Here is a 15,377-nt window from a genome sequence, read left to right as displayed (position 1 = left end):
TCCATGCACGCTGTTACACCTTTAAAGGTGTGAAAATATTTAGAGTGTGCTCTCTATTTAGTGACTCTAGTGTTGCTATGCCTCCCGTGTGGCCACCGAGTGAGAGTGTGGAAGACAGGACAGAGAGCCTTAGGTATGAGCCCGTTTAATGGTAGAACAGTAAAGAGAAGAAAAGGATCACGCGATGGAGCCATTGGTCGTCGTCTTCGGAATGGGCAATGTGTCAGGTTTCTACAGCCTGCCCCCGGGCGAGGTGTCGTGGTGCCCTGAGGACTCGAGCTTGTATATGTGCTGGATGGCGCGTCTTATGAGCTTTTGCTCAGGGGTTCGTAACAGGCACACTCTGACTCTACCGTCAGAGCCTGGAAGCGTACGTTCGACTAACCCCAACTTCCATAAAAGTCTGTTGACGCCAGGTTCTTTGATGATGACCAGGTTTTGAGAGGAGCCAGCCGGGACTTTGAAGTGAGCAAGTGTGTGGTAACTATACCTGTGTCGTTCACGATACGCATGTAGGCAACGGTTCCATAGGCAAGAGGACTTGCATCCGAGAAGAAGTGGAGCTCGGCGCCGTTTGTGATAGATGCACCTGGTGTGTAGCAGCGTGGCAGTTGAATGTCGTTCAGACGTTGCAGGTCGGTGTGCCATGCCTGCCATTTCGTCAGTAGGTCTTCCGGTAAGTTGTCGTCCCATGCGAGTTGACGTTTCCAGGTTTCCTGTAGAAGAATTTTGCCGGTTACTGTGCACGGTATGACGAGACCTAGAGGGTCGTAGATTTCGGCTACAAGCGTTAGTGCCTTCCTTTTGGATACCGGGTTCTGGTTGTGCTCTTGCGACAGGGACTTAATCGGCAGTGACAATACGTCCTTCTCTTGATCCCATGTCACTCCTAGTACTTTGGTAGTGTTGTTGATCAGAATGGCGTTCGGCTCGTTCTTGAAGATGTCACGGAGTTTTGCGCTGTTGGAACCCCATTTCTGCAATGTCATGGATGCCTTGGCGAAGATGTCCTGAAGTTCTCGACACGTCTGACAGGCATCCTCTTCGTTAACTGCACCCGTTATGACGTCGTCTACATAGATGGCGTCTGTCAGTTGCTCGACGGCTGCGGGGTGTTCTTCCGCAACACAACGGAGATGGTGACGTAATGTTGCTGCTAGGAGAAATGTGCTGGGAGCTGTCCCGAACGTCACCCTTGTCATGCGCCATGTCTCGACGTCAGGCAATGGCTGATCCGACGTTGGTGGTGTAGAGTACCATAGGAAGCGGAGCGCATCACGGTCTTCCTGGCGAATGGCGATTTGAAGGAAAGCCTTTTGGACGTCGGCAACTAACGCAATAGGATGGAGGCGGAAGTTCAGGAGTAGGCTGAGTATGCTCGGGTTGAGGTTCGGTCCGGGATCGAGGTTGTCGTTCAGCGATCGTGTGAAGTCGTCATGCGAAGAGGCATCAAACACGATCCGGACCTTGGTTGTTATCCTGTCCTCCCGAATTACGGCATGATGAGGCATATAGTAAATATGAGCTTGGTCGTTTTTGTGGGCATCATGCGATACTCGTTCTGCCACACCAGAGAGTAGGTATTCGCGTATGGCGGTGTCGTACGTGGCGGCTAGATCGGGAGACTTCAACAGTCTCCTGGTGACTTGCGTCAAACGTCGCTCTGCTGTTTGTCGGTTAGGTTCCATGGAGACGTTTGCGCGCCATGGTAGCGACACCACATATTGTCCATTCTCCAGCTTAATGGAATCTTCAAATTCTTCCAGTACGTGACTGTCTTTCTGTGTTTCGGTCGCCGAGATGCCGATACTGTCCAAGGTCCATATACGATCCAGTAGTGTGTGGAGCTCTCCTGAGCATTGGGATACAGTGTTGAGCACAGCGATTTGGTGACAACTAGTCGTCTTGACTGAATATGCTGGCGAATAGGGTCCCTGTAGCGTCCAGCCGAGAGTGGTCTCAACGGCTTGTACTCCTTGGTGTAGGTGGTGCGTTCGACCGATGGCGAAATCCCAATAGTGGTCGGCGCCGATCAACAGGCTGATTGGGGCAGGATCGTCTGGAGCGGTAGTATCAGCGAGCACAAGTCCATACGTCTTCATTTTTTCCGTTATTTCCGTTGACGGAGCGTCAAGAACCTGCGAACAGATTCGCTCGACTACCAGCGCAGTGATGGTTTGTGCTTCTATCGATGAATTGCCGAGTATATGAAGCTCGACGACGTTGACTGGCTGGGGGCGACTCACAGCGTGCCCGAAGGATCCTATCGAGATAGTTTCGGTATGAAGATGCTTGCAGCGCAGTGCATTGGACAGTCCGGTCGAGATGAACGTTCGCTGGCTGCCGCCATCGAGGACTAGTCGCGCGTGCAGGGCAATGGTGGATCCTCGGCAGCGTGCAGTTGCGGTCTGAAGAAGCACTCTGTGTTTGGACGGGACTACTGTAGCCTTCAAGTTAACGGTCTGAGTGGCTTCATTAGGACGAGGACGGTATGAGGGGTCACACATGCTGGATACGTGCCTACCAGAGCAAGTTTTACATTTTGGGGTGCCTCTGCAGAGTTTAGCCGAGTGGTTCGGCTTGGTACAGCGGTAGCATCTACGTTCAGCGGCTAGCATCCGTTTCTTGTCTTGAAGAGGTTTGCTCACGGTACAGTCGGAGGTAAGGTGCGCCAAGCTACTGCAGAAGATACACTTCTCGCGTCTGGTGGTGCTCTGCAGAGTCGTCAAAGGATCACGAGAGCTTTGTTTGAATCGGGATTGAAATCCGAACCTTAAACCACCATTTCCAGAAGGAGCTTGGAACGTGTGATGGTGGACCTGCTCTCGGTAAGTTATCTCATTTCCCAGAAACGTTAAGAGCTTTGAAAGCGCTTTCGTGTGGAAGTCCTGTGGCGACGACTGATCCGTATCCCCCGTGGACTGATCCGTGTCCGTGTTTTCGCCGAGAACGCGTTTAAATTGTAAGGCGAGGTCCGTAGGGATCGCGCGCAGTAGAATAGGATATAGCATCACAGAATAAGATTTAATGCTAACGCCTAGGCATTCCAGTCCACGACGGTGCGCTTGAACAGAGTCGTACAGACTACGAAGTTGTGGGACCTGTCGGCTTGATTTGACAGGTTCGACGTCTGCAAGACTTTTCAGGTGATCTTCGATAAGAGCAGAGTCGGTCCCAAAGCGATCACGGAGAAGACTGATGGCTGTGTTATACGTCGCTGCCGTTATTTGTAAGCCACTAATTGCGTTTGCAGCGGGACCTTCCAAGGCAGCCATCAAGTAGTTCATCTTATCGCCGTCGGCGAGAGTGACATTGTGATGAACGATAGATTCGAAACGAGTCCAGAATTGCTGCCATTTGCCTTTCTGTCCATCGAATTTGACGAGATCAAGCGTAGGAAGGCGAAGGGTTCGACGCGGAGGAATGGCAGGAGCTTCGTTGGTATTCTGAGAGGAATTAACTGTATGAGCAGCTGGAGGCGCCCGTGATGGGGAGTAGTTTGCCGTCAAGAAAACGTTGGCACGAAAGAGGGTTCTCCGAATCTTATCTTCGTACTCGAACTGTTTATCGTATTCTTGTTCAGATTCCTCTTCAGTAAAAAGGGGTGCGAGGGCATTGTCGACTTCGCGTAACGCATCGTCGATTTCGCGAAGGCGTGAACAGTTCTCGTCAATGTCATAGCGATCAGTGAGGGGATCGGTAGCGATGAGCTGCTGGAGCTCGTTGACGACCGTAGTGGCTTGCGTTCGGAGGACTTTGCGTCGTTTGATCAAGTGTGAGCGGTCCATACCTGAGTGAGGGACGATCGATGATGACAGCCCTGTTGCCTTCTCGTTCACGGCACCAATGTGGAAGACAGGACAGAGAGCCTTAGGTATGAACCCGTTTAATGGTAGAACAGTAAAGAGAAGAAAAGGATCACGCGATGGAGCCATTGGTCGTCGTCTTCGGAATGGGCAATGTGTCAGGTTTCTACAGAGAGAGAGAGAGAAAAGAGAAATCGGCCCAAGCCTCACGAACGGTCGTGCCGTTATGACAGAGCCCTGTACTCGTGAAGTTTATCTTGCGTTGGTTAGTTATCGGAACTGTGGTAATCTTGCCCTAACCTTCCTGTAGCCTACTCTCCACATAAGACACGAACAGAGCCATTTCGTACACGACAACAGCAAAGATGACAAAAGTAACGCAAAGACAGACGGGGATCGTCGAACTTCCAACATCTAATCATATGATTGAGGGTTGAGAGTTACCGATGAAACCGAAAATCGAAATGGCCAATTTGTAATATTGGTTCAGCTTGGGACAAAAGTTCACAGAGCACCGTTGACACGCAGTTCTCCATTGGTGCGATCCCCTAGCAGCAAACAGGAGCGGATACACACATACTTAGGGATGGATAGAATAGCCAGTCACCCGTTTCTTTTTCGATCTCTTCCAGATATCTAGCAGTAAACCTCTCCGATGAAGAAATATGCCAGTGACGTGTTCCGTAAACTTTTGTCCCAAGCTGTACATTCAATGCCATCAGCAACAGACCGGTTCATCCGCACGCTTAGTGATCTCGCGAGTGAATTCGAGCAAAGACTCCTCGAGTTCAGGAGACTTGAAATAGAGCGTTCTGGCTCTCTGTTTTCCTCAGCTCTGGACAACTTCCTGGTGGGTTATAAATGCAGCTGATTAACCTGGATTGCGACGCACCGATAAGAACAAGTTCGCTGAAGTTTGTGCGGCTCCGTTTTATTCTTACGTCGGACGAAATTGTCAAAGGATACATATGATGTCGCGGAGAAATCTGTCCATGTTCGGTACAAAAGATTGTATCTCATTACGACCGAAGTCTTATTACGGCCGATGTTTCATGACGGTCGAAAGTCTCAATACGGCCAAGGTAGTCATTACGGTCGAAGATGTCTCATCACGGGCAAGAGTCAAAATGTGTATTACAACCTGCATAGCCACCTGATGTTGTAGCCAAGTACACATTCAGCAGGCTATAAGCCATGAAGGGTGCCCTTAGGGCCGTGGAAAGAAAAAGATGTCGACAACAGATGTTAGGGAAGTTAAGAACACTAGTTTATTTAATATGGCGAAAATTGAAAGTTAAATAAAAAAAGCGTCGACGTTGCGACAGTGGCACTGTCTTCTTCAGGACGAAAGATGCACAGCTTGTTGTGAAAACCTAAGCTTCCACTCAGAAAAAGAATGACTGGCAGCACTGCTCTGAAAAAAAAAAAAAAGCTTTAATGGACTCCGTCGACATCGCAGAAGATGTAAAAAAAAAAACAAAAAAAAACAAACAGTAAGCAAGCACACCAAAGACGAAGAAGCTCACGTCGATTTTCTCAACTCTTAGCCCAGAAACCAAATAAAACCACAAGACAGCGGTTACAGATTGCTTAAAAATTGATTTAAAGGGACTATCGCATCCATCTCGGTCGATTCCGAAACTTCAGTACCACAATATTTCTCAGTGACATCTGACAAGGGCCGCGAAAACCCCAAGTGAATAGGTGGCGTATGTGCTGAGCAATCTAATGAAATACATCGAGAGAGCAGACGACGCATAATGAGGTCCCTCTCCACCGTCTCTCCACAACGCCTTGATAACGTCACGCTCAACAGCGCCAATGAGAGCGCTTCTTCCCGCACAGCTGATCGGTGGGGCCGCGGGGCATCTGGATGCGAGGCGGCCAGCAGACACCAAGCGTAATGTCGGAATCGTCGTAATACGAAAGTGACGTCGCGTCGCTTCCAAGCGATTCTGGGGATTACAGCGTTGAAGAAATTGTGTTAGATTACGACCCTTACTCCACAGACCATCTGCCACTTGACCCTGCCGCAAGTGAGAGTGCAGGCAGTGAAAACGAACCGTCCGGTGGCGACGACACTTTCAGGTAAGCCTATCATATCCGATCGCTCATGATGATTGTGCACTGCCGGACATTTTGACATTTGTCCACTTGGAAATGACAGATGCCTCTGCACTCGCTGTACTCCAGTGGAACCTGACGAACACAGGGTGTCGGTTGCCTCGGCAATTGCAGGGATAGTTGTATCGCCGATCACCTGCTCCTCAATGGCGTTTGTCTGCGGAGGGAGCTCGCTGGTTGACGCACCCATCTTTTGTCGTGATGACCGCCGCGTATTTTTGAGCGACTTGCAGTAGGTACAGTGTCAAAACACTTCTCATACGTCGTAAATGGCTTGATTTCATTCCCATTTCATTCCGAGCACATGGATAATGCTTTACTAAAACTTTACTGCTCTTAGTCAAATAAATAATTACTTTTCTTCTTTATTATTGTTTTACACAGGCGCCTCCGCTTCACTGCGTATTGTTTCTTCACAAGCTGGATTTATGGGTACCTTGGCATAAGAAACCGAAGGCGGATACCAGGATGTCCTGTGCGCAGGATCAGGACGCTGTACCCATCAATTTCATATAGTGGATCATACGAGCCACATAAGTGTCAAGTGGGTCACTGTATGCAGACCAGGCATATCCATTGTAGGACTTATCGCTATTGTCATTGTTGTTTTTGTATGTTCATAAAAGCTAGTTTCCTATTGAGAAGACGTAACTGTGTACACTATCAAAACATTATCGATGGTTCCTGCTTTTCATAACCATATGTGGTGAAGAAATGTTGCATTGTGAAGTCACAAATTAGTGAGCCGTTATGCTGGTCATAGTGTTAGTCATATGTGCATGCACTGACCGTTTCGAAAGTTTTAACCCTTTGTAACAGTTCAAGAAGCATGTCTCACAAGCAGTGGATACTTGTAGTCAGATATTGCAAGTACAGCGGAATGTGTAAATAATTTTCATTGCAAATCATTCTGGAGTACAAACCAAGGTTATCACACGACGAGGACAAGCAGTGGTACTTGTGTAATGCATATTTTGAATACCACCTTTCAGCTTCACCATGGAGAGGTTTCTTTTGTACCACGTTTTGCACCTATGTCGGGAAAAAAAAAAAGAAACTGGTGCGTTTTGCCCTGAGCATGGATTTACGCTTCATTTCTAAATGGAGGATAGAGGTTAGTGCCAATGTGTGTATTACCACAGTTTTATCTCCTCCTGTGTACATGGAAGCTTTGTGAACATGATACAAATATTAAATGTGTCAAACAAAAGCTGATTACATTATGCCAGTAGATTTTATTTCCCTCCTCCGTGCTATCTTTCCAGTTGCTGGGCGGAGAGCTGGCATTTAGGTTCATGTTGACAGGGTGGTAACAGGGTCTTTCCTTCTATACAATATACGAGCAGTGCAGATGTGAAGCTTGATGTGCTGAAACAAGAAAAAACTTACTATCATGCACATATCAAAGCCCAATACCACCATATTCTTGAACCCTTGGAATGTCCTCTGTGCACTGTAACTGGAATTGTACTAAAAGTCACAGGTGTGCATATATAGTTCATTAGACGCCGTTCATAGCCAGTTACTAAAATTGCATTTTAAAAAAGTTCATCAGAATCACAAACACAATTCAGAAAAGTGTTTGCAGCTGGACCAAAAACAATAATGTGCATATTGGAGGGTTCATAACGCAGTGTTTGTCTCTGCATAAAACATGTGGTGGCCCTGGAAAGGGTCTGTTTTTTACTTTAGTTTCTCTGGCTCATTCAGTGTGTGACGCAGGGGGAAGCCTCACTACTAGAACCTAAAAATAAAAATTCGCTATATAACAACATCAAGCCTTCACAGTATGTGAGCAATATATATCACTCGTAGAGGCTGATACTCCGCATGAGCTGCCGGTTTCACAACATGAACGTTCACTCTGACTCAGAATGTACTCACTGTACTCAGACTCACTGTAGAACACAGATATTAAACTTTCCTAATGAATAGAAGCTTGTGATACTCACCACCTGAAGCAGATTGCTTGTACCATTACCATCAAGCTGCTTCTCTCCACCTGAGATAGAAATTGAGCACCTGATGTTGGACAATATGATGCATAAAAGTATAATGCCGAATGGGGCTATTCTGTTGGAAAGCTGCCTCATTGGCTCTCTCTTGCTCACAAAAATGATGGTGAGTGCATGCTGTGTTACATGAGCAAAGAAAGATGGGATAAACTTTTTCTTAAACTTTAATTGATAAATAGATAATTTGATAATCTTTTGAATATTGCAACCGGAAAAGTTAGAGGGATGCCGTCAAAAAATTACGTGAGGTGCTAGTGGGGCCTAAGGGGGTCTGGTACATCATTGCCGGCCGCGGTTTATACATATTCCGATGTACATTCGGAAACAACATCTGGAAACAAATGCTTACCTGCTCATCCGGTACGTCGGTGGTGTCCATTTGCTCATGGAACAACGTGGGCACAGCATAGGGCTTTAGCCTCTTGCATTTCGCTGACACTCCCATACGGGATTGCAATAGGTCCGCCTCCACGTACGCTTCGTCGGCAAACTGGGAGGAACAAACGTGCCGAACGTGCAATCCTTCTGCCACAACAAGAAGCCTGCCGGCGATTGCTGCTTCCAACTTTCGTTTGGCGTCCCTGTCCTTGGGTTCCTGAAATGTCATTTCTGGGTTCGCCCCAGACGATTTTTTGCCGTTAGGAACACCACGACGCGTTCCCGAACTCAACGACATGTTGAAATTTCACCACTGAGCGACATTCACAGCGCTTTCGAAGAAATATGTTGTTTCATACACGTAGCCATGCACGACGCCATCTCCAAAGCAGACGATGTCTCCGAGAGAAAATGGGGGAACGGCGCCGGCGGCGCGCCGCCCTCGCATTGGTCCTGTTGGCTTCTACGTCACAATGATGTCATCGGAGGTTTCGCTGATCGAAAAAGCTCGTTTATTTAATACACAAACATTTCTGAGCAGTGAAAATCGGTGACATCGATTGTCGAATGATGCCAAGCATTCTCGTAACCATTTCCTACCCATGCCTCCGGATGCGATAGTCCCTTTAAGCATTCTATAACAGCTGTGCATCTTTTGTCCTGACGAAGACACCCACCACTGGCCACCCGACACGTGCCCCTGTCGTAACTTCGACCCTTTTTCATTTAACTTTTAATTTATCCCTATTAAATAAACTAGTGTTCCCAATGATGAAAGATGGAAGTCGCTGAAAAGGTTCAGTGACTTGTTGTCCTCCTCTCCGCACATCTTTGCGACTGATTTGGTGCGCCGTTGAATGCCCGAAACTTTGAAACCTCAATTTCGGGACTTTTTTTGGGCAGTTCCATTTGCAATATCGAGCGGATTTTTTGGTGGATCTGACTAAGTTCGCTACGGGCTCCCTAATTTTGTAAAAAAAAACCTGAGGTTGACTTGGGAAATTTTGGAGTTTAATTTAATGAAATTCAATTTCTTTTAATTAAAATAAAATGAAAATATTTTGGCAAGGTACCAAATTTAGTTGCCACACAAATGCCGTTTACTCCGTATTTTTCCGTCGCCCCGTTTTTTTTTATAAAGTCCGAATGATACATTTTTTGAAACACCCTGTATATATAGTGTGTTTGCTCTAATGTGTCCAGAAATTATATTTAAAGCGCGATAAAAGAAAAGCAAGTCGTACTTTTCTTCGACTTCAGCAAGAAACAGGTGCTGCTTCTCTAGTAGCACCTCTTTCTTAGTCAAGTAGCTGAAAAGTAGCGCTCGTTTCTGTTTTATCACTCGCTTTAAATAAAATTTCTGGACACATTACAGCAAACACCCTGTATATACAGTAAAAGAATAAGACGGGGACGACAGACTGCAGGAATTAGTTTATTTAGTGGGTAATCTAACAGAAAGATCGTAATATAACATGAAACTTTTAAAAGAAGGGTTGACGTTTCGACAGGACTAAAGTGTTAGGAGTGACGTCAGGGCTGGTACAGGTGCGCCACTTGGCGGTCGTCAGCTTCAGGAATTTTCTCTGAGGAGTGAGGTCGTCACCCGTGGGTCGTTTTCTGGCTTATCGGGAAATTTCAGAGCAGGGTGGGTGCTGCTTAGACAGGGAACTGAAAGGCAAGAAAGGCGAAGTGGGATATCGATGTCTAGGTAACAAGGCTTCTTATTGTGGATACTACACCAGGATATTCTGATGTAGACAACGACGACGACCGAGCTATGACGGAGCGAGGCTCGTGAACTGCTGTTTGCATTCGTCAGCTGGCCGACAGCTGATCAGCAGCTGTTCCCGGAGAGCTGGTCATTAAACGCTCTGCCAACGTGAACCCAGCCTAATTCTTATTCTAGTAGCTTTGCAGATACTACACTGGCGACGAGGATGGCAATCAGGATGGCGAAAGCAATCAGATGTTTCCGATGTGGAAATTTTAATCACGCCGAAAACACGTGTCGATTTAAGCTAGAAGAATGTCGTTTCTGCAAGAAGAGAGGCCATATTGCCAAGATGTGTAAGAGTAGATCGAAGGCCGCGAAGTCAAAAGTAAAATCCGTCACGAACGTACTCCTCTCGGAGGAAAGAGATGGCAAGTTCGTTCTTTGCACTATTTTAGGACAAGATATAGAGCTACAAGTTGACACAGGATCAAAGCACACGCTGCTCGATCACCAGTCGTGGTTAAAACTTGGGAAGCCTGAGCTTAGTCACCCCAAGTACAGTTTGCAAGGATTCAACCAGAATCGCATTGCTCTCAAGGGACAAGGGCAAGTTGACGTGTCGTATCAAGGACGCAGTCATCGACTAGAGATAGTAGTTACTGAATCTACCCACACAAATCTCCTTGGAAGAGAGTGGATCGAAACGCTGGGAGTCGATCTCAATGGGCTGTTTGTAGGAGCCGTGGATTCCTTGCCGGGTTCCTTTGCCACTGTTCTACAGTCGCATAAGGACTTGTTCAGGAAGGAACTTGGTAGGTGCCAGAAGATTAAGGTTCACGTGCAGTTGAAAGCTGATGCAACGCCCAAGTTCTTTAAACCGAGACCTATACCATTCGCCTTACGTTCACAGGTTGAGGAGGATTTGGATAGGCAGGTCAGGAACGGAGTGCTCACGCCAATTGAATACTCGGATTGGACGACACCAATTGTGGTCGTGCCGAAACCGAACGGAGCAGTAAGAGTGTGTGGAGATTTTAGTGTGTCGGTTAATCCACAGTTGGATGTTACACAGTACCCACTTCCGAGGCCAGAAGAACTTTTTGCTAAGCTGAATGGTGGCCAGAAATTTTCCAAGCTGGACCTTTTCGAAGCCTACCTGCAAATGGAATTAGACGAAGAGGCTAAGAAAGTGTTGGTGATTACTACGCACAGAGGCTTGTTTCAATTTAATCGTATGCCGTTTGGAATTGCTTCTGCCCCAGCGATCTTTCAGCGTACTATGGAGCAAATAACAGCAGGTTTAGACCATGTTGCCTGCTACCTGGATGATATTATTGTGACTGGCTGTGACGATAATGAGCACAAGAAAAATCTGGAGACCGTTTTTCTAAGGCTGCAAGAGTATGGTTTCGTTCTGAAGGAGGAGAAATGCGCCTTCTTGCAAGAAGAGGTAGAATACCTTGGACAAGTGGTGTCGGCTACCGGATTCTCCCCCTCACCGAAGAAGGTATCTGCAGTTCTGAACATGCCAGAGCCGACCAACGTTTCAGAACTGAGAGCATTTCTTGGCATGGTGCAGCACTACAGTAAGTTTATACCAGGATTGGCAGATTTATCCGCACCACTAAACAAGTTGCTTCGTAAAAACAAGCCTTGGTGCTGGTCTGAGGAATGCATAGACGCTTTTGATGGACTTAAACAGCGGTTGACAGCCGTCGACGCCTTGACCCATTTTGATCCCAAGAGACCGATCTATTTAGCAGCTGATGCATCTTCAGAAGGTCTGGGTGCTGTCATCTATCATAAGATTGACGGGAAGGAAAAACCTATTGCACATGCGTCGAAAACTCTGTCGGTAGCTGAGAAGAACTATGCTCAAATAGAGAAAGAAGCTCTAGCCATCATCTTCGGTTTAAAAAAGTTCCACCAATACCTCTGGGGAAGGAAGTTCACGTTGTTTACAGATCATAAACCCCTCACCACCATTTTTGGTCCGAAGAAGGGTATCCCGGTTACTGCAGCTAACAGGTTACAACGTTGGGCTTTAATCATGATGGGTCACGTCTACGATATCCAGTATAAACCAACACAACTAATGGGAAACGCCGATGGACTATCTAGGCTGGCCGTTGGACCGGATCATGATTTCCAACGACAAATATCCAGTGACAACATTGTTGAATTTGAAGACGTCAATGTAGTCTCGTTAGAAGTCATGTCAGTTTTACCTGTTACGGCGACTTCTATTGCAGAAGAGACTAGGAAAGACGCAGTGCTAGCTGAAGTTCAGCGTCGCTTGCTAGAGGGCGATTCAGCTGCAGTCGACATGCCAGAACTTCGTGCCTATGTTCAGCGTCAGAGTGAGTTCTCTATTTCTCACGGTTGCATTTTGCTTGGAATGCGCACAGTCATTCCCACCAAGTTTCGCAAATGCATTTTGGACGTACTTCATGAGGGACACCTAGGCCAAACGAAAATGAAGATGCTTGCCAGATCTTTCGTTTGGTGGCCAGGAATAGATAAGGACATAGAAGCTACAGTCAAAACGTGCGAGTCCTGTGCTTCCATCGGAGACGATCCCAAGCCTGTACCTTTGCATCGTTGGGAACGTCCGGAACACCCATGGAGTAGACTCCACGCAGACTTTGCAGAGTACGAGAAGGACAACTACTTGATTGTCATAGATGCGTACAGTAAGTGGCCGGAAATAATCAAAATGCGTCGAGTAACCGCGATTGACACTATTAACGCTTTTCGCGAAATTTTCCTGCGTCAAGGCCTTCCTGAACAGTTGGTTACTGACAACGGGCCACAGTTTACCAGTTTGGAGTTCAAGTCATTCCTGGGGACTTATGGGGTCCGCCACATCTTAACACCGCCCTACCACCCGAAATCAAACGGACAGGCGGAGAATTTCGTCAGGTCAATGAAGCAGGCCTTGCGTCGCGCTAAATGTGGAAGGGAGGAAGACCCTCTAGGAACGTTTCTGTCTAAGTACAGATCTTCACCTCACATCTCCACCGGAAAAACACCTTGCGACTTGCTTAACAAGAGACCTTTCAGGTTCAAGCTAGATTTAGTTCGCCCGTCCACACAGGACTACTCAGGACAGTCTTCGCACTCCTCTCCAAAAAGGGTGACAAGAAGTTTTGTCACTATGGATAAGGTTTGGGTGAAAGATCCAACCCGTAAACATCATTGGGTCAAAGGTGTGATCATCAGTCGTGAAGGCAACGTTGTATATGCTGTTCAACTGGATGGCAGAAAACGGCGCCGCGTTCATGCTGACCACTTGAAGGGTAGAGTGTCGTCAGATGTCGGGTCGCCTAATGCTTCTCTGTGTTCAGGTCGTCCACGGGAACCTGGGACGATTCCCTTGAGCCTGACCATGGACATCAACTTGAGACCCCAGGCTTCGTCTGCGCCTCCCGCACTCGACGTCGTCTTCCCACAACAGCCACCTGGAAACTCAACAGCAGAGCCTCCGCGGAGATACCCTATCCGTCAAAGAAGACCTCCTGCCCGTTACAGGTTCACAGCCTTAGGAGGGAGGAATGATGTAGACAACGACGACGACCGAGCTATGACGGAGCGAGGCTCGTGAACTGCTGTTTGCATTCGTCAGCTGGCCGACAGCTGATCAGCAGCTGTTCCCGGAGAGCTGGTCATTAAACGCTCTGCCAACGTGAACCCAGCCTAATTCTTATTCTAGTAGCTTTGCAGATACTACATATTCATTGATTTCAACTTGACTGGAATGGACTTAATTGACTTGACGTGGACTGGAATTCCAGTCCACGATAAACGAGGATCCCGGCATATTGTCTACAGTTCGCAGCCTTAGCTCATAGACCAAATCCCCCGACCCTCTTCCGTACTTTCTGCCGTCTCCTTTTGTCGTTTCAGGTTAATCGGACGACCAGGGAGACAGCCAACGCTCCTGCGAGTGTTCAATGGACGACCAGCAACAATGCTCCTGGAACATCACCAACGCCGCTCCACGTGTACTGTTCTCCTCTCCCTTTCCCCTCTCCCTTGTATATAAGCCCTTGTCACCTATATTTTCAAGTTTAGTCCTGTTGAAGGCAGCGCTGACTGCCGAACTGTTGACCCCTAACTGTAACTGTAAATCTATTTCTAGTACCTCCTACTTAATTTTTAATGTTATAAAAGGAGCAATCGTTTTTAATTTTTATACGGCTAGTAGTATGCATGTGGAGAGCTAGATGAGCATTCCCTTTGTTGTGACGTTTTTTGGAGTCATCCTACAGGCACTGGCCCAGAAAGAACACCTTTCTCAGTTGACGTCAGTTTATTTCCACTTGCCTTACAATGGTACAGTTCTTGCTTCTGGAATGAACAGACCTGCAAGAAGCAAAGAGCAACCGTGAATAGGCTACAACATTTAAAGAAAAACCAGGCATTTGACTCCACATGGATGGTTTTAATGTGCACAAGCTGCATACGTGTTGATACGTGTCTGCTATTTCATACAAGGCTAACATAAATCTTCATGTAGAGAAAAAACTGACAAGCCTTAAAAATGTGACTTCCAGGTAAACACAGAGCATGCCCATGAGATGAATTTAGTTGCATTAGTTCATTCAGTTAGTGGAAACATGTGAATATGAAATAGTGATACGTTACAATTCATGAAATGATGGACGCACGACTTTCGTTTTCTCATTCCTTTGTTATGAAAGTATTGCACGAAGTAAGATTCGTGCACTGCTACACAATTTCTCACTTCCCAACAGAACCGCGTGATAACGTTTGCAATCTTAACAGCTCACCTCTTCGGCCAGGACTCCTTAGGCAGCAACATCAAATTAGCCATGTTTTTTTTTTTTTTCGGAATCTTTCGTGTAGCCGCATAACATGACTGGAACGGAGAAATAGCTATAAATGACAATGTATTTAAATGACTTCCTCTTGAAATATTTTTCTAATCAGATATGCTTTTGCGCCTAGTATGATGCGCGAAGGCACGTAAGCACAGCATTTGCAGATGTTCGCCGTAAGCAATTCAAGGACGTCAATTCAAGTACGCCGACTTGTACTTTTATTTTTGAACAAATATGACAAATATTAAGAAATAAAATATGGCTCACAATAATAAATGCTGCTGTACGGTGCGGCATTATCGGTATCTCGTCGGTAACGGTGACGTCTTAATTTCGAATAAATTTGTTGTTTCTATATAAACGCGCAACGAACTACAAACGGCACAAACCTACTAACACATACCGAGCTACATCTATTACAGGCATTTCGGCTGTTTTGATTCAGTGAAATTACTCGTATGAAAATGTAACTATGTGTGGATAGCAAAATGCT

The 15,377-nt window shown here is 46.7% G+C and overlaps 1 protein-coding gene and 1 long non-coding RNA gene across 2 annotated transcripts; one reads left to right on the top strand and one right to left on the bottom strand.

The window, feature by feature from the left end:
• Nucleotides 1–380: 380 nt before the first annotated feature.
• Nucleotides 381–3,287, bottom strand: LOC135375301 (uncharacterized). Its single transcript, XM_064608039.1, has one exon. It carries the CDS (start codon nt 3,285–3,287, stop codon nt 381–383), a length of 2,907 nt encoding a protein of 968 aa, XP_064464109.1.
• A 2,227-nt stretch (nt 3,288–5,514) lies between these two features.
• On the top strand, nt 5,515–7,848 carry LOC135375280 (uncharacterized). The gene is made up of 3 exons (XR_010417202.1): nt 5,515–5,894; nt 5,974–6,166; nt 6,315–7,848. It is a non-coding gene; the product is annotated as an uncharacterized LOC135375280 (long non-coding RNA).
• Nucleotides 7,849–15,377: the final 7,529 nt, after the last annotated feature.

The sequence above is a fragment of the Ornithodoros turicata genome, unplaced genomic scaffold (genome assembly GCF_037126465.1).
Source record: "Ornithodoros turicata isolate Travis unplaced genomic scaffold, ASM3712646v1 ctg00000850.1, whole genome shotgun sequence".
NCBI lineage: Eukaryota > Metazoa > Arthropoda > Arachnida > Ixodida > Argasidae > Ornithodoros > Ornithodoros turicata.
The sequence above is the reverse complement of the archived record's forward strand: the minus strand, read 5'-3'. Positions and strand labels throughout refer to the sequence as shown.

Excerpts from the sequence above, each read along its gene's own strand:
- LOC135375301 (XM_064608039.1), bottom strand. The coding sequence starts at position 3,287 with ATGAACTACTTGATGGCTGCCTTGGAAGGTCCCGCTGCAAACGCAATT.